Source organism: Eublepharis macularius, chromosome 1 (assembly GCF_028583425.1).
Source record: "Eublepharis macularius isolate TG4126 chromosome 1, MPM_Emac_v1.0, whole genome shotgun sequence".
NCBI classification, from domain to species: Eukaryota; Metazoa; Chordata; class Lepidosauria; order Squamata; family Eublepharidae; genus Eublepharis; species Eublepharis macularius.
The window spans coordinates 16447453-16465184 of NC_072790.1; the positions used below are offsets into that span (position 1 = coordinate 16447453).

General features: G+C 49.9%; 1 protein-coding gene across 2 annotated transcripts in view; it reads right to left on the reverse strand.

Moving 5' to 3' along the window:
• The window catches only part of MEIS1 (Meis homeobox 1), a 190223-nt gene extending 173386 nt beyond the window's left edge, over positions 1-16837 (reverse strand). For both annotated transcript variants that reach the window (XM_055002512.1, XM_055002595.1), the window contains exons 1-6: positions 16290-16837; positions 14425-14651; positions 12384-12525; positions 11891-11941; positions 11177-11227; positions 9705-9851 (exon numbers count right to left, since the gene is read on the reverse strand). In XM_055002512.1, the coding sequence (XP_054858487.1) occupies positions 9705-9851; positions 11177-11227; positions 11891-11941; positions 12384-12525; positions 14425-14651; positions 16290-16301 (630 nt within the window). In that variant the 5' untranslated portion in view covers positions 16302-16837. The remainder of the gene's footprint in view (positions 1-9704; positions 9852-11176; positions 11228-11890; positions 11942-12383; positions 12526-14424; positions 14652-16289) is intronic.
• Between the last annotated feature and the right edge of the window lie 895 nt (positions 16838-17732).

The following is a 17732-nucleotide window of genomic DNA, read 5'->3' on the forward strand; positions in this document are numbered from 1 at the left end:
TTGTAGCAGATACAGACCATTAGTACCAAGTAATTTTATTAACCTTACAGTAGTGACGTATAAATCCCACTAACTCTACTGGCAGTTAAATATACACATTGTCAAGGTTAAGTTCTAAACACACTGGTTAACTTTTATAAAAGTTACGTTTGCAGTCTGCACTAGGATTTTCACTGACTACAGTTACAGTAATAAAACTAACACTGACTAAACACACATTCATATCAAAAAATGTGTACAAGGCTGAACGTATGATGGAATACGTGGCACCCTGTTCTCAAACACATTCATGTGGAAGACAGGTCCACCAAATACATTTCAGCAACGTAACATCTAACTCAAGGCATTACTGATTCAGAAGTAGTTTTTATTGTTTTCGAAGGGACTTACCTATTTGGGAGTAGGCTTAGAAGTAAAGACAACGGTGAGAAATCCAAAATCATTATTTTTTGTAAGACTTCAAAAGTAAAATCTTGCTCTGTTCTAAAGGAGAGTGCAAGAAAATTGCCACACACAGTAAATATATATATAGCAACACACTGGTAGGTTTGTACCCTTACTGTTTATATGTTGTGCATTTTTTAAAAAGCCTGCAAGCAAAGAATTCCAAAAAGAAACCCAATGAATATACAATAAAGCTTTCAGCTCTTCCAAAAACATGTGTTCACACAACTGGACATCAATAAATTTCCACAAGACAATCAGGCCCTCTAAAGTAGCTCATCAGAACCTACTACAGGTATGATACAGAAAACATTCTTACTTTTCAGGAGATTTCAAAGTGACAAAGGGCTACTGCATCATAAATGTTATAAAATGTTCCACAGATTCCCTAACATGCCAACAAATGTTTTTACATGGCAAGAACAAAACAAGTGAAAATTTAAGTCACATTTTAAATGTTTGTTTTGTAACAAGCCCCAATATTAGTTATAACATTTATTACAGTCTTGCACTGTTCCCAGAGTGTCTTGCCTGTTTCACAATTTCGCTAGTCCCGAAAATGAATACATATCCAAGTTAAAAATCGCTATTATTCTTAAGCGTAAGAATCTGCTGGTTTTTCAGTACCAGTTTCAGGCTTGAGCTAAACCCATGCTTAACATCTAGCCCAGTTTCACAGAAACCCTAAAGCAACAGGAACCCGAATTTTGCATTCCATCGTACAACTCCTAACACAAGGCACTAGTTCAACCGTTAGTTATATCCCATCATGTGCACACGGAGCAACAAGTTTTAGGACCCTACTATGATTTGTTCCGTTACACTGAATGAACAGAAAGAGCAAGCTATTCAAACTGCATTCAGCATCTGAAACACTCTTAGTAATGTTCACACTTAATGTCTGGATCCTAAGCATATTTACTTGGCAGTTCTATTAAAGTCCAATTCTCAACCTACTTAACTAAAATACCTTGGCTGACATTCCCATCCAAGGCACGTTTGCCCAGAAATTCCACTAATTTCAACAGCACTTGCTTCCAAATAAGCATGCTTAGGATTGCAGCTTCAAGCTGACTAACGCTAGTGCCTTAATCCAAAACACACTATTTGGGCGTCTGTCCCATTTATTTCAGTGGGACGCACATACAACCAATGTGTTTACGATCTGGGTATAAGGCTCTCATTTGTTTTTCCAGTAATCTCTCACCTGAAAGAAAATTCATCAGAGGGGAATGTTTTGTTGAGATGCACAGGATTTGTTTCCCAGCTTTTGGAAACAAGCTATTGCAACCAAAAGGTAGCTTTATTATAAAGCTGTCATATACTAAAACCCATCTAAGGCCATCTAACATATCAAAGTTGCAAGTATTTAAGTCTGTAACAAAAATGACTCCGGCTGTAGTATCAGTTTACTATCCCTTCAACAATTTCCCTGACAGTGGAATCAAATAATGTTGAATTATAGACCCCCTTACAGGAAGTCTTATTTCATGTTCTTTTTTAAAAATCATTTTCCCTGCTAGCCCCTATAGGAATTTGGCTGTTTTCCAGTCCCCATTTATGATTCTGTATATATAATTGGCTTGCATATGAAGATTAAATGATTATTCTGTCAAATCTTACCATTTTATATTTGTTCAAGTTTATTTTACATAAGAAAAATACTGTTGCCCCAATAAACTGTATACATGCTAACATACTTTATTTGGATTTGCACTAGTAATTTTTTATACTGCATTTTCTTTAAAAGGCTGGTCTATAAAAGCAACCTGCATACACATTATTGAAAGGTGTCATAATCTTTTACAGTTCACTCCATGGCACCCGAGAGCTGAGATGAAGTAACTTCACAGCAAAGAGTCCCAAGGTAGTGGTTGAATATATTTGGAATACCTACGAAACTGATATCCTATTCTGTGATTTACAGACATGCTTTGTTATTTTTAGTATGGAGTTGCATAGCATTACATAAATTTTCCTACCAACAACATGCAACAACTCCATTTTAAAGCCTCCACTGGTTACGATAACCATTTAAAAATACAGGTATTTGAAGAGTAATTAACAGTATTTAATCTGGAAATTATGCAATTAGGAAAACGATAAGCATGTGCACAGAAAAATACATTGAAATCCATGAACAGTATTTCTGCCTAATGTGTTTTGGGCTCACAGTGTAAAAACAGTAACTCGCTTGACACATGGAGAGCCTTTTTGTATATTATACATCTTAGAGAATTTTAATTTCGTTATTTAATTCTTCCATTATATGAAACATTATATTCCTGAACAGTACACTCATTGATTATTCACAACGACACCCACTATGGAAGCTACAAAAAAAAAAAGCATGAACACCTTAAGAGGCCTCCGGCTTTGATCCGACACACGCTTACACAAAAATAAGCCTGTGAACTCAAAAGAACTTATTTTCCAAGTGCCTAGAACTAGACTACACAACTAACAGTTTTACTGCTGCATAAGATTTTGTGGACTATAATCTTTATAATCCATTTCTAAACATGGCACTGCCAACATGAGACTGCAAACCGAAGGGTGCAATCAATACGTTCCAATCCTTATAAAAGTACCTCTGCCCAGGCAGGTGGGTACTTTTCTACACCCACCTATTAGTACATTCTCATTCATCTCATGAAACATGTTTTTCTCACAATAATATAGCCAGTCTACTAAATGCCCCACAGAATAATGCTAGTCATAGCTAGTCTTCTAAAACACAACAGTGGGATAAAGGATCATCTGGGTGAGACAGACTGTGTTTGCCACCCTAAACACAATTTCCACCAAGTTAGAACGATCATTTACTACGGGGTAACTTATCACTTGGTAATATCCCCCTTCCTCAAAGGAAAAGTTTATCACACGTTTGTAACAAATAAGTAATCCAGGAAGTGATAATATTCTCTACATCACCTGGCATGATGTTACAGACAACCAGCCTATCAAGTTGTTACAGACACCTCATGGCAAGTTACCACTTGTTAAAGGGTTGTCTGGATTCACCCACCATGTCCCTTTGGTGTCAATGACATTTTCTTCCAAATAAAAGCACTTATACCTCTATCTTTGGCATTGATACTCAGAAAAAGTCCCATGGATTTAAAAGGACTTTTTCCCCAAGTCTCCTTATTAAACATGTTTTGGATCAGACTGTATTACAGTGTTGGTCTTGCAATGCCAAACTTAGAGCATGATTGCCTCCGATTGTTTACCAGCCAGGTACATCAATAAATAACAACAACAACATTTGATTTATATACCGCCTTTCAGGACAACTTAATACCCATCAGAGCAGTTTACAAAGTGTGTTATTGTTATCCCCACAACAACAATCACCCTGAGAGGTAGGTGGGGCTGAGAGCGCTCTGGAAGAGCTGTGACTGACCCAAGGTCACCCAGCTGGCTTCAAGCAGAGGGGAATCAAACCCAGCTCTCCATACTGGAGTCCTGCCTTTCTTAACCTGGAACATCTCTGTATGTAAATAACAATTGAATAGAAACAGAAGGGTTTTTTTAAAATAAAAAACACTTCTTTATTTATTTAAAAGCTACTTATTCTATAAAGATATAAAAATGCTTATAAAATGCTTATAATTTCTCCAAAATCTAAATCCTAAACATGTTGTATAAGTAAATATCGTTGATGCAAACAAGCCCCACTACTTTAGTTTAGATTCAGGATACTCCAAAGCTAAGCAGTTTGTATGTTCTATTGAAAAGCAAGAGACCATACATCTTGGTAAGTGTATGTAGTAGAAAAGCATACCATCTCTCCAGAAATGACAATTTTTAAAAATCTATGACAAAACTCCATTTATAACAACAACAATGAAGAAAGCAAACAGAATGTAAAGTTTATGCAAAAATTAGAGCATAATCATATTAGAAAGAATATTCTACGCATCTGGTATATTCACTGTATAATTTGTTGCCTATTATTTAAACACAACTCAAGTTCTCTGTCCTAAAGCAAAACTTGGACTGAATTTAAACATAGACGGTTGCACCTCTAGCACCAGAAGTATGTACTGCTAAAGTCAATGGGGACCTGCTTTTAAAATAAATTGATTTTGAGGAAGGGAAATGTGGCATTGTAAGTCCACAATCCAATGTCAACCTTGCTTCTAAGAAATAGAAAACAAACTCCAAAGCAGAAGATGCGCAATTTCACTCGCTAAGATCCCAGAGTTGGGCCACCCATTCTCTCTACAAGCAACAGCATGTAAAAACGGTGGAAATAAAATCCAAACCCATCAAATCAGTACAATTTAACATCACCACCACCAATTCTAAACACTTTCAAAGCAAAGCCCGCTGATTCCAGTTACACTCATTTCCAATTTACGTTTTTAAGACCAGAGCTTCCCGTTGCACTCTTCGACCGCCTTCCTGGGAAATTAATTCTACTGGAACCCTCTTAGGCCGGCTTCTCAGAAAACCCATTTAACCCCTGGGTGCTAAACAGAATCTAACAGGAATGCCTGCTGCAGCTCAAAGCATCCCGTTGGAAGATCATAAATAAAAACTATCCCTACACAGGGCGGTCAGGTCAAAGCGCTGAGATGAGAGCAACGCATTTCAATTCTAATTTTTGTTCTACATCCTAGCGTTCCAGCACAGGGCAAGATGCTGCACAGGCCAAGCCGCTGGCTGGAAGTCTCTCATGCCCAGACAACAGTCTTCAAAAAGTTTGGCTGCCATTATTTTATATTTATTTTCACACAGCACATTGAGAGAAGGACACCAGGGGTGGCCTTAGGTCAAGACTTCCCCAAAGGAATTCTTTCTTCTCTTCCCAGTCCTTTCAGGGATATTGTTCTTTCAGGGCTGTCAGCTCCAGGTTGGGAAATTCCTGGAGATTGGGGGGGGGGGGGCGTGTTAAGCCTGGGGAGGGACCTTAGCAGCGTATAATGCCACAGAGGCCACATCCCAAAGCCGCCATTTTCTCCAGGGGAAGGGAGTTCTGTTATAATCCTGCGTCTCCAGCCACCACCTGGAGATTGGCAACGTCACGTCTCCAGCTCAAAAGCGGCCCTGTCAGAGGCCTGCCGAGGCCTAGTGGTGGTCGTAGGCCTCTTCTCCTCGCCGGGCCTTTCCCGTCCTTGCCGGCTTGTCCCATTGTTTGCCTGGCTGGGGCCTGACTGAACCTCAGCGGGAGGCCGAGGGGGACGCCAGGCGACCTCCCAGCGCCGTTTTCTTCCCCCAGGAAGAGTCAGCCGGCCTTTCCCGCCTCAGGCCAGGCCGCGCAGGCTCCCCCCCCCCCCCGCGCTCCTTTCTCCCCTCAGACTCGAAACTCGAGGCCGCCTCCGCCGCCGAGCAGGCCTCAGGAGCCTTTCTGACCAGAAGGCGGGAAAGAAACGGGGGGGGGGGGCGTCCGTCTGAAGGGGCAGCCGGCCCCTCGGCCTCCGAGGGAGAAACGTTGGGCGCCACGAACAGCGCGATCCTAGAAAGAGTGACTCCCATCTAAGCTCAGTGAACTGGACCGGAGCAACTCTGTTTAGGATTGCGGTGTAAAAGGACTACAAGGGAAGCGACGGCTTAGTGCAATCCCAAATAGAGTCACCCCCATCGATTTCAACGGGAGAAATTCTGCTCCGCGACAGGCCGCCTTTTTTGCAAAGCGCGCCTTACACTGGCCGGGAAAGGGCGAGGGCGCCCGGGGGTCGCTTGCTGGCCTCTCCCCCAGGCCCACTTTCCTCCTTCGGGCCTCCGCCGTCCCGGATACCCCCTGGCTCTTTCCCATTTCCAAGCCTCTACACGAACTTGAGGGCGCAGGCGGCCAAGGGCCTGCAAGAGGCCGGTTGGCCTTGGGTTGCCAGCTCTGGGTCGGGAAATTCCTGGAGATTTTGCGGTGGGGTTTGGGGGTGGGAGGGAGCTCTGCCCTAGAGCCACCCCTTCCAACGCGGCCCTTTTCTCCAGGGGAGCTGATCTCTGCGGCCTGGAGAGCGGTTGGGATCCCGGGGGATCTCCAGCTGCCGCCTAGAGGAGCCAGCTGCCGACTCGATCCTGGTTTGAACCCGGCCGAGGGGTCCTTTGGCCGCCCCCCCCTTCCATCCACACATCGCTCTGCGACACACACACACACACACACACACACACACAATGTCCCCCAGTCACACAGACGACCCAGCGCGGAGCCTTCCCGGCAGGGCTTTGCTTTCCCGGCTCCGGGCTCACTTCATGCAGTGCACTGGAGGGCACCTCCATAAATACGGCCGTTTGCATTCGAGGCCTCCGTCGGACCCTGACGGGGGAATCGATTGGGACTGACCCCCCTTTGCAGACCAGCCCGGCGGCTCCTCAAGGTTTAGAAGAGAGACCAACCAGATTCACAGTGCAATCCTGAAAAGAGTTACTCCAGTCTAATCCCAATGGATTTCGACTGGAATAATTCTTTTTACCGTCTCTGCAATCCTAAAAAGAGTTCCACCAGCCTATGCAATCCTAAGAAGAGTTACTCCAGTCAAATCCTATTGATTTCAGTGTATTTAGACTAGAATATCTCAAATTAGGATTGCACTGTAAATCTGGCTGGGCTCTAAAGTGCCGCCGGAATCATGCCTGCTGTTCTGGCCACCTCCCTAAAACTATCCTCCGGGGGGGCTTCAGAACAACGTGTGGCTGCAGCCCCGCCCCAAGTCCTAAAGGCAGCCCGGCAAGAGGAGGGGAGAGCCCCCCCCCCAGTTCTTTCCCGAGCCCTGCAAGCGCCGAAGCCCCCGCTCGGACGTGCATCCTCCGCGGTGTCCCTGCAGCCCCAGCCCGACGGCTCACTCTGCATCAGGACCGCGCTCGCTTCGGAGCCCGAGGAGAGAAAGGGGCTCTGCTGGGCCGGGCGGGCAAAGCCCCCGAAGGGGGGGACCGACGCGCGTCGCCAGCCCAGCGGCCTTCCCAGGGCAAGCCGCGGCTTTGCAGGCAAGGGGGGAGGCGGCTTCGCCAAGCCCGCCGAGAAGAGCCGCTGTTCGTCTGGCCAGGCTGCCTGCGAGGCGCACAGAAGCAGAGAGCGAGACCTGTGGCTCCTCGGCCGAGCGGGCAAGGGGAGAGAGGAACCCGCGGGCCGCCCCTCCGCCCGGGGCCGCTTCGCGTGCTTTCTCCCCGCAGCTCCCCAACCCGGCCCAGCAAACGGGGACCCGTCGGGGATGCCCCGCCGGAGCGCCCAGCCCCGCGGCACCCGCGCCGCAACGGGGCAGAGTTTCCCGAGGCACCGGAGGGCCGGGGCTTGGCTTGGCCCGCCCGCCCCGGCTTGGCTTCAGGCGGCTGCGCGGCGAGATCGCCGCGGACTCTGACCCCCCACGAGAGCCCAAACCCGGCCCCCGACTCCATAACTTTTTACGTCGCCGGCTTTCGCTTTAATAAAAATAATGATTCGTTGGGAAAAATGCGGCATAAATCTTCATTTCGGAGGCAATTAAAGTGTTGATTTCATTCGTGCCCCTGAGCGATTCTTGTAATTTGCTCAAATAGCTTTATGCACCCGGCGCTGCGGAGCGCTCAGAAACCCATTTTCTAGTTAGACTTGTTGGATGACAATTTATTTTTCCAAACCCAAAAAAACAACCCAACAACAGCTCGGTGAGCTTCCCTCACCCGGAGCTCCGTTCGCGGCTCCCCGGCTCAGCTCCGACGCCCCGGGCACAGGGGGCGCTCTCCCCGCCTCCGGTGTAAAGAGGCACGGGCCGGCCGAGAACTCGCCTGGCTCCTGCCTAGCGGAACAGGCGGCCCTGGCTGGGGCCAGAGGCCCGAAAGAGCCGCCCCGCCCCGCGGCCACTTCCCCTCTTCCCGGATTTACATTTTTATCAATGGGCAGAGCTTGCAACCGACGAGGTCCCCGAGCGCAGCCGTGACTTCTCGCTCTCCTCTGACCTCGCCTAACAAAAGGGAGCGAGCCCTCGGCAGGGCTACTCAGAAGTAAGCCCCAGCATAGGAAACCCGGACGGGTGGGAGCTGCGAGGAAAGAGGGCGCCCGGAATAAACGCGAGAGGCTCCGTCTGCTCTCCAACCCCCCCCCCCCCTTCGAAGGTGCCCGGGAAGGAGCGCCCCCCGCCCTCGCCTGCCCCCCGCCCTGGCTTCTTCACCAAAGGCCCGGCCTGGCTGCTCTGAAGACGCGCCAACGTCACCGGATCAGAGGGCAGAAAACAACTTTGAAACCGAGAATCGCGCCCCGGCAAAGCGCTGTGGCCGCGGCCAGGAAAACAACCAGCCGCCTCCGTCCCCACCTTTCCAGCCCCGCCAGTCCGAGGGCTAAAGAAGCTTCAGAGGACCTCCCCTAGAAATCCCCAAGCAACAACTTTTTAAAAAAAGAACACACAAAATATTCCAGAGAAGCCAGCGGTCCAGGGGGGGTTTCGGCAGAGAATTCCCTCTCCCAGCAGGATTCGGGTCCAGTAGCACCTTAAAGACCGACTAGATTTCCAGACTCTGGAGAGGCACAGCTCCCTTCGTCGAATTCCCTCCCCCAGCACACACACACACACACGTACAACGTGCGCCAGCGAGCAACTGGCTCGTCTTTAATGCGGACTAGATAACACCCAGCGTGTGAACTAATCCATAAAGGAGAGAGCGACTCCAAGAACGAAATTGTTTTTTTAAAACTCAGGACGATTCTTGGTGTGTGTATGTGTGTCTCCCCCACCCCCCATTTATCCCTCCGCACACACACTTACACACTAAGTCAAATACAACCCGGTTGCCCGTGCAACCGGCAGGCTGCGCACAAAAGCAATGTTCACCCAGGTTCGGCCAAGGGAAACTGACAAGACAAACTAATGAACCGTACAGACAGGAAGAAAATAGCCCCCATTTGGCAGATTTCAAAACCTCTCTGTCTTCCTTCCCCGGACCACCTATCTCGGATTTTTCAAAAATTCTTCCCCCTTCTCTTCTTTTTCTCCTCTCTCCCTTCAAACACGCTATTAACCGGAAGCCTGCAATTCACCGCCAAACACTTCTTTTTTTTTTTAAAGAGGAGTAAATAAAATAAAGACAGAAATTAAAAGCGACAAGAAACGGGTCAAGTTTGCCCGGCGCAGCTTTTACAAGCTCATCTCGCAGGTCGAATCCGGGAGCCACCCTTAATGAAGCAATAATTGCCACATTATTCAGAAATTTTCATTTCGATGGAAATTTATCTAAAAGGGGCTTAATCGTATGCAAATAATAAAAAGAGGGCGTAGTGACCCGGCGAGGCGGTCTGCATACAGATTTGAGCAGCACTGGCAAGACAGGAGAAGAGATCATACCTGGTCTGTTAGATTCGCCGATCTTGTAATATCTTCGCTGTCTGATTTGGATCCGCCTTCTCTGTCGTCTATCACCAAATCGATAGGCATTTTCCCTTTCAAACAGCTAATATACCGGTGGCAGAAATTGTCACATAATTCGTGTACCTACATTATGACAGAAGTAACAAAAAACAAATATGTATCTCTCTCTCTATATATATATATTTATATGTATAACCAAAGGACTCAGGGAGTGAAATTGACAAGGGGAATCCATTCCTTTCCGTCCCTCTCTGTCCTAAATTGGGGGGGGGGGGAACGCGCAGCAATTATCCCCTTCCAGACGCACCCAGAATTAAGAATAACTTTCTCTTTCTTTTCCCCTGGCAAAATAGAGATATCCCAGAAAATTGACGTTGACAAGATGATTCGGAGACTACAACATAGTCAACACCCGTGTTAAATTCATCTGCTCCCGGAGCTGTGACCACGAGCGAGGGTGACCTGCACGGGTGACATTTAAGGTAAACTATTTCATTCTCGGCCAGTTGTAGCGCCAGAAGAACCTTTCCCGAAGACACGAAAAGAAGCCTCCCCTTTTAGGGGAAGCCAGAGGCAGGGCTCTAGAAAGGCTTCCAAGGCAGCGGTGACCTTAACATTTCCAGGCGCTGGAAACGAAACTTGTACGTCTTCCTCGATCAATGGGCCTATTTTGAGTCCCCTCCTCCGCCGGACAGCAATATCAGTCCGCTTGCTACTCAGAGATAAAAGGCCTGGAGCGCCTCTCCCCCCCACCCCCAGCAATGTATTTATAAACCGAGATGTTTCTTTTTAGGGCCAGCGGCGATTCTCTGATAGGCCAGCTCCCAGTGACATATATAACATTCTGCAGGCCTCTGGAAAGATTCCCCGGTCCAAGGCGATTTGGGAATATATTTGCATCTACCTGAGGATGCTGAATATTATTATTCAATAATAATTGCTGACGTTTAAAGAATAAAATCGGGCAACGGCGGGGGTCTAAGAGCAGCTCCCAGCATCTCAGTTTTGCTTCTGCACCACCTAACAGAGAGAATCCGTGCCCTGTGAGTGACCCTGAAGATTTCTTTAAAGGGGGGGGGGACTCTCCAAAACTATCTAAAGCTATCTCAACTACTTTGGCCGACATAACTATTGGGAGGAATCAGAGGAGTTCACATCCCATAAAGGGGATGTGCGGAGCCAGTGGCCACTCTTTATACAAATGTAGTTTGGGGGGTGGGGGGTGCAATACAAGACCAGGCGTTGAGGATTCGTTTTTTTTTTCTCGTGGCTGAAATTGTAATTAAACTGTGAAGAGAAATGGACGCCCTGATTGGCCTTGACACTAATTACCAGAAAGAAAGACATTTATGCAAATTCTCCCAAAGCTTTAACTTCACGAAACATTATGGAGGGAAGGGAGCGGGGGCTGGGAAGAGGCAGGGAAGAGAAAGAGAGAGGGGAATTACCTTCTCTAATTCCAGCAGATGAAACCTTAATACTTGTATGGCTTGGATCATCTGCAAAGATATAAAACAGTGTGAGTCTCTCCCTCTCTCAGACTTGGGGGGTGGGGTGGGGGGTCGGTGGTCCTGGCAGCGCTGTCCCTTCCACCTTCCACCACTAAAGTAATACTTTATTTTTTGTGAAGAAGAAAGTTGTTTTGATTTATGGCAGCCACACTAAAACTTAACAGCAGAGGCTCTGTACAGTGTTGAACATGAAGAGTTCTTCAGGGTGTGTGTGTGTGTTTAAATTGATCCTATTACAAGGAAGTGGGGGGAAATTCACGGATCAAAACAAAGTGCAATCTTTTGGGGAGGATTTTTGGAGTTAGGGACTGGGGAAAGGTTCCCAATGTGCCAGACTGGTCCTTAAAATAAATAAATAAATAAACATGTGTGCCAGTGTAAAGCCCCTTTAGTTTAATCTCTCTCCCCTCCCCATCTCCCTTCCCACTGGCCACAAAAGATGCTTCCACAATGCAGTTTCCTGATCTACTGGCAGCCCGAGAAAGACAGGTCAACCCCTGCCCCCTAAGTCTCTAGTTTTCCTCCCCCTTTTACAAGGAACTCCGTTAAAAAATAAATTTAATGTTGTTCCCTTTTTATTTTTAAGAAGGAGGGGCTGCCCACAAAAAGAACGAAAAGACATTGTCGAAGCGATGCGGTGAGAACGCTTACCAAGTTATCCAGTTCGGGATTAGAAGAAAATAAGGGTTTCTCTGCTCGGATCTAAACATAAGAAAGGTGGGGAAAGGAGAGGGGTTTTTTTTTCATTATTTAAAAAGCAGCTTTGAAATGAGAAAGGAGAAAATGCGCTTTTTCTTCGGGCTTCCGCAAGCTTGCCCGCCAAACCCGCCTCTGTTAAAGCCGCGGCTCCGAGGCGCCGAGAAGCCCCTTCGGAAGGCGGCCGGCCGGCCCAGGGAGCTCCCAACCCGCCACTGCGCGGCCCGGCCCCGCCAAGCCCGACTGCTTTGCAAGGGACCGGGGTCGGGGGAGCGCCCGGGCATGCATCCCTGCGAGTGGGTTCTCTGGGGAGGCTGGCGAGGGTGCGACCAGCCCACCGGGGCATGCCAGCTGCCCGGGCCCTTTGCATGCGCCCAGGCTGTGCGTGGAGAGCAATCCCGCCGCCGCGGCCAGCCCCCAGCGAGGGAGAGACTTGGGAAGCGCTGACCTGCTTGGCGAACACAGCGATGTCTTCGTTGAAAGACTCCGAGGAGCAGACGTCGCCCCCCGCCACCCCGGGCTCCCGGGGCGTGCAGGTCGCCAATTCACATTTCTCAAAAATCAGTGCTAAGAGGGGGAAGAGGGGGTGTCTGCAAGAGAAAGGAGCGCAGTCACTGCACAGGCCCGGGAGAAAGGCGGGGAGGGGGAGGAAGCCCCGCCGTGCAACTTTACAGCAACCCCCCCCCCCAGACACCCACCTCTCCAGTCCCAGCCCAGCTCCCCCGTTCAGGTAGACACACCTGCCGCTGGAGGCTCTGTGCTGAAGCGGCTCAAAGAGAAGGCTCCCCCTCCCCCGGCCCCCACATTTCCAGCCTGGCTCTGGCAGGCATTTGGAATGAATTTTACACACACGCAGGTTTAGGACTGGGGGTCTTGGAGACCGTGGAGGATCCCGTCCAACGCGGTGGTTGTGTGTGTAGATCGCGCGGAGCCACCAGGGCAACGGGGCGCGCTGCTGCAGAAATGCCCCTCGATCCCAGCCCGCGTGGCCTGCCGGCTCGCTCCGTCCCGCTGGGCCCCTCTTTAGGCTGCAATAATCCACGGCCTAGATCCGGCCCAGCGTTCACAGGTTTACGTGGTCTTTTCAAACAATGCTAATCCAGTAACTAGGGAAAGATCCTTTTCTTCCACACGCACCTAGCCAGCCTGCATTTGAGCTCACTTTCAAATCTATCCTCACGGGCCTCCAGACGCGATCAGAGAAGGGAAGGGGGAGAAATCCGTGAATTTTCTTCCTAAAAGTTGGGACGCGCTTCGGCCACCGAAAGGAGGACGAAGCGGTGCTCGAGCAACGAAATCGACTTCCCCAACAAAGAAACTCTTTTAAAAGTTCCCGCATTGGAGCGGCTTCAGATGGAGAGGCGGGTGGGTGGCTGAAGGGGGGGGGGGCACTGTGAACTCTGCCGTCAAGTTCTTCTTTTCAATAACGTCTTAGATTTTAAAGGAGGCGCCTTCGCAGGCCAAAATGCAAAACGAAGGGGGAAACTCCAAACGCGTTCTCTTGCGTGCAAAGATTTCACTTCAAATCAATCTATCCCTTTGCTTCTGTACCTTGGAAGGCCTGGCAACTTTCTCCAAAAAGTTGTGGTCCAAATCCTCAAAAATCTCACCTCACCGCCCATTTATATACTTAGAAGCTTTATCTGTAGATTTGCAAGTCGTAGAGACAGAAAGGTTTTTGTGATAGCCAATATGGGGGGTTGCAACTTTGCATAAATATATATGTTGCAACGCGCACACGAGCTTGCAGGAAAATACAACAGAATGTACCGATCAGTGCAAGAGGCCAAGAGAGAAACGTTCGCTCTTTCGCGATAGCCAATACGCCTCTGTGCAACTTAGCATAAATATCTCTGTCCCAGTCATCTTCCCGTACATAGGAGATGGCCGAAAACGCAACAAAATGTATCGACATTTGCAAGTGACGAAGACAGAAACATGGTTCTTTTGCGATAGCCAATATGTGTGTGTGCAACTTTGCATAAAAATATGTGTTGCAGCAGTCTACCCGCACACACGAGAGTGCAGGAAAAGCAACAGAAATGTATCGATATTTGCAAATGGCAAAGATAGAAACATTGTTCTTTTGCGATAGCCAATATGTGTATGGGCAACTTTACGTAAATATATGTTGCAATAGTCTACGCGCACACACGAGAGTGCAGAAAAAGCAATAGAATGTATCGATATTCTCAAGTTGCAACTGCCGATAGAATCTTTCTTTCTTTCTTTCTTTCTTTCTTTCTTTCTTTCTTTCTTTCTTTCTTTCTTTCTTTCTTTCTTTCTTTCTTTCTTTCTCAATAGCGAAACATGACTAGAAAACCTGCTTGGGGCTCTTCTTTGAGCTCTCTGTTTCAAAACTACGACTCTCTACATAGGGCCAAGCGCGCTTCGTATCTCCCGAGCTCCTCGCCGAGCCCCCTCGCTGCCGGCCCGGCCGGCCCAGGTCCAGCCCCCTCCGAGGCGCCAGGCCCGGCCGCGGTACCTACCCGTAAATGGCGTCCTTGTCCCTCTTGAGGGCGTCGTTGACGGAGGAGCCCATGGAGGGGGGCATGGCGTTGGCGTGGGCCGTGTGCGGGTACTGGTGCGAGTGGAGCGGAGGCCCGTGGTTCAGGTGGTGGACGGGCTGCATGGAGCGGGCGGCGTGCGGGTCCCCGTACATGGTGGTCGGGATGCCCACGCCGTCCATCCCGCCGTAATGGGGCAACTCGTCGTACTGCAGAAGAGGGGAGGGGGAGGAGAGAAAATAAGGTCTGGGGGTCGAGCTGGGGGGGAGAGAAAGTTTGGAGGGGGGGCTGGGCTGGGGAAAGCCTCGCCGGGCCTGCTTGGAAGCGCCAAAGCAGCTCAGGGAGAGAGTTATGGGGGGGTCCCAACTCCCGCCGCCCTCCCCGACAGGCCTGAGCCCGTCCTGCGTTCCCCGCCCGGGCACAGCATCCTCCCAGGGAGGGCAAGGTGGCCTCGGGGATGGAGGGGCTTCTTTGGAGCCCGGGAGGTCCAGGCTGCCCGGCCGCCTCTCCCCAGCGCCAGTCTCATCCATCCCCACGTGCATCAAGCGAGTCTTCTCCCCTCCCCCCACCCCCAGCCACCCTTTGCATCTCGAAGCCCTGCCGGGAGCCCCAAGCCGAACATCTGCCCGGGCCGCGAAAAGCTCCGCCGAAAGGGAATCCCTATTTCCAGGCTGGCTTCTCCGGAGCCGTTTGTCTCCAGCTGGCTTGGGCGAATTTAGCGTGGAGTACAACTGGTAATAAAGAATCGCCACTCGTTGCCGTTTATCCGGCCCCAAGTAAGCCTGTGAGCAATCTAAAAGTCAAATATTGGGGGGATTTGATTTTGTTTTTTAGTTCCGGAGATGGGTGAGCAGAGGCGACTTTTAAAAAATCCATTTGCTGCTCACATTCGGTTGTGTTTGGGGAAGCTCTGAGAAAAGTAGATTCTCCCCTCCCACATCAAAAGTAGAATCCTTCTCCAGGTGAAGGTGAGGAAGAAGGAGCGACACCCTGTCCTTAATATATATATATATATATATTAATCTGAAAGAATGAAGAATTTGGAGGCAGTCTCGCAGCTGCTTGTGCAAGCACAAACTTTTTGTTTGGTTCGGTTTTGCATATGTGAAAAGGGACGTTGCTGGAACAGCGTCAGGAAAAAAATACATTTTCCTTTTAATTAGGTTTTCTGGTTTGTATTCTGCTTGGCATTTATTGCAGTCTTTCTAAACTGAGGAATGTTAATTTTTTTTTTTAAAAAAAGTTCAATTTAATAAAAAGAAATAATAAAGAGGAATTTTAAATACACAAGTGTGTCTTTTCTCCTCCGAAAGGCAACTTTAAATCGGAGAATATATTTCAAAAGACGCCATGCATGGGTGAACTGCTTTGACTTACTCCTTTCCCCCAAAAAAGTTTTATTTACAACAGGTCTTTTAAAATTCTTTGAGCTTCGGCAAGATGTTATTAGCATATCCAAAAGGGACAAGACGCTGACACTTTTGATTTCCAATCCTAGTTACTTGGAAAAATACACACAAAATTCACTTTCAGCTCTGCCTACACGCAGTTTTCCCCCTCTCCCCAAGAAATATCTGTGGTGTGCACAGGAGGACTCCCGGCTGGCTGTCTTACCTGCCTACATGCTTGATCTACCCACTTAAATATATACATCTATGTAAATACAGTTCCACGGTCCCTTGAAAAAGAGTTGTGCAGCCTCTAGTTCACTCTTCTAGCATGCTTCTAAAAGAATATAACTCCACCACATAATAAATAATAATAATGATAATGATGATGATGATGATATTAATAATAATAATAATAATAATAATAATAATAATAATAATAATAATAATAATACGTACCCTTTGCGCCATGGGCCTGCTTCGCACCCTTTTCCCCCTTTCTCAACTTCTCCTATATCCTCCTTAAGGCCAGGGTGAAAAGAATCGAGCAAGGCGGTCTCCCCCACCCGCCCACCCCCCACAAGAAAGGGGGCGAAGAATCCTCGGAGGTCTCCAGCAGCCGGGCAGCGTCTTCTTCGCCCGGACGGACCTCAGGGCAACCTGGCGACCATTCGGCGTGGCCCAAGAGAAGGGGGAAGGAGAAAAAGCAGACGCCCCCCTCTCTTTCTCTCTCTCCTCTTTTTCCTTCCTTTCTTCTTTCTCTCTCTCCTCTTTTCCTTCCTTTCTTCTTTCTTTCTTTCTCTCTCTCTGTCCCTGCGTCTCTCCCACTCTCCTCTTCTGGTTTCCAAGACAGCGGCGGGGAGCAGCCAAGATCCTTTCCCCCCTCGCCCCCAAATCAGTTTGTGTGTGTGTGTGTGCGTGTGTGCGCGCGCGTGTGTTGTCCGGGGTGGGGGGCGCGCCTCGGCAACCCAACTAAGCAACTCGCATGACTTTTCGCCACTCCTGCGCTGTCAATCAAAGGCGAGCTTGTCAAGGTGGGGAATGAATGAGGCGGCTCCGCCGGGCGCGCTTTCCGCCTCCAACGCGAACATCCAAAAGAAAAAGGAAAGAAAATCAAAAGGAGAAAAAGGGCACGAAAAAGGACCGCGGCGCTGCGCGCGTCTCCCTCGGGTCCGGTCCTCGCTGGCTCCGGTGCGGTCCGGGTCCCGGTCCCGGTCCCGGCTCGGCTCTCCCCTTCTCCGGCGGCCGGCGCGGGAGAGGCTTCGGGGCCGGAGGCGCTCAGCGGCAGGCGCAGCGGCAGGCGCAGGCGGGCCGGCGGCCGTGGGCGCGCCTCTGCCGGGAGCCCCGATCCCCGCCGCCGCCGCCGCCGCCGCCGCGTCCCCCGCGCGCCTGGCGAGTGTGCGGCGCGGCTGCTGCTTTCGCGGCTGCTTCGGCTGCTGCGCCCGGGCGGAGCGCTGGCTGGGGAGCCGACTGCGGGAACCCGGAAGCAGTGGTGGCCATAACAGGTCGCCTCTTACACAATGCGGCGGGCCGCAGCAACTAGGCGGGCGGCGCGGGGGTGGGCTGGGCCGGCGGGGCCGCCAGGCGGGGAGAGGCGAGGCCAGGCGGCGGGGAAGAGCCGCGCACGGCCCGGCCCGGCTGCTCCATTAACAAAACACGCGGGCGGAGGCGCGCCCCCGCCTGCTCACTCGCACGCGCGCATGCACACGCGCAGGCCCGGCCTGGCAGCGGGGCGCGCGCGCCGCCGCCGGCCGAGGGGCGCGAACAATGAGTGCGGCGCGGCGGCGGGGAGGAGGGCGCGTTTGCGGGGACCCAAAGAGGGCGCGCGGGGCGCCGGGCTTGTACCGGGCCGGCCGGCGACGCGCCTCCGGGCGCTTGGCCCGGGCTCCCGCTCCGGCTCCC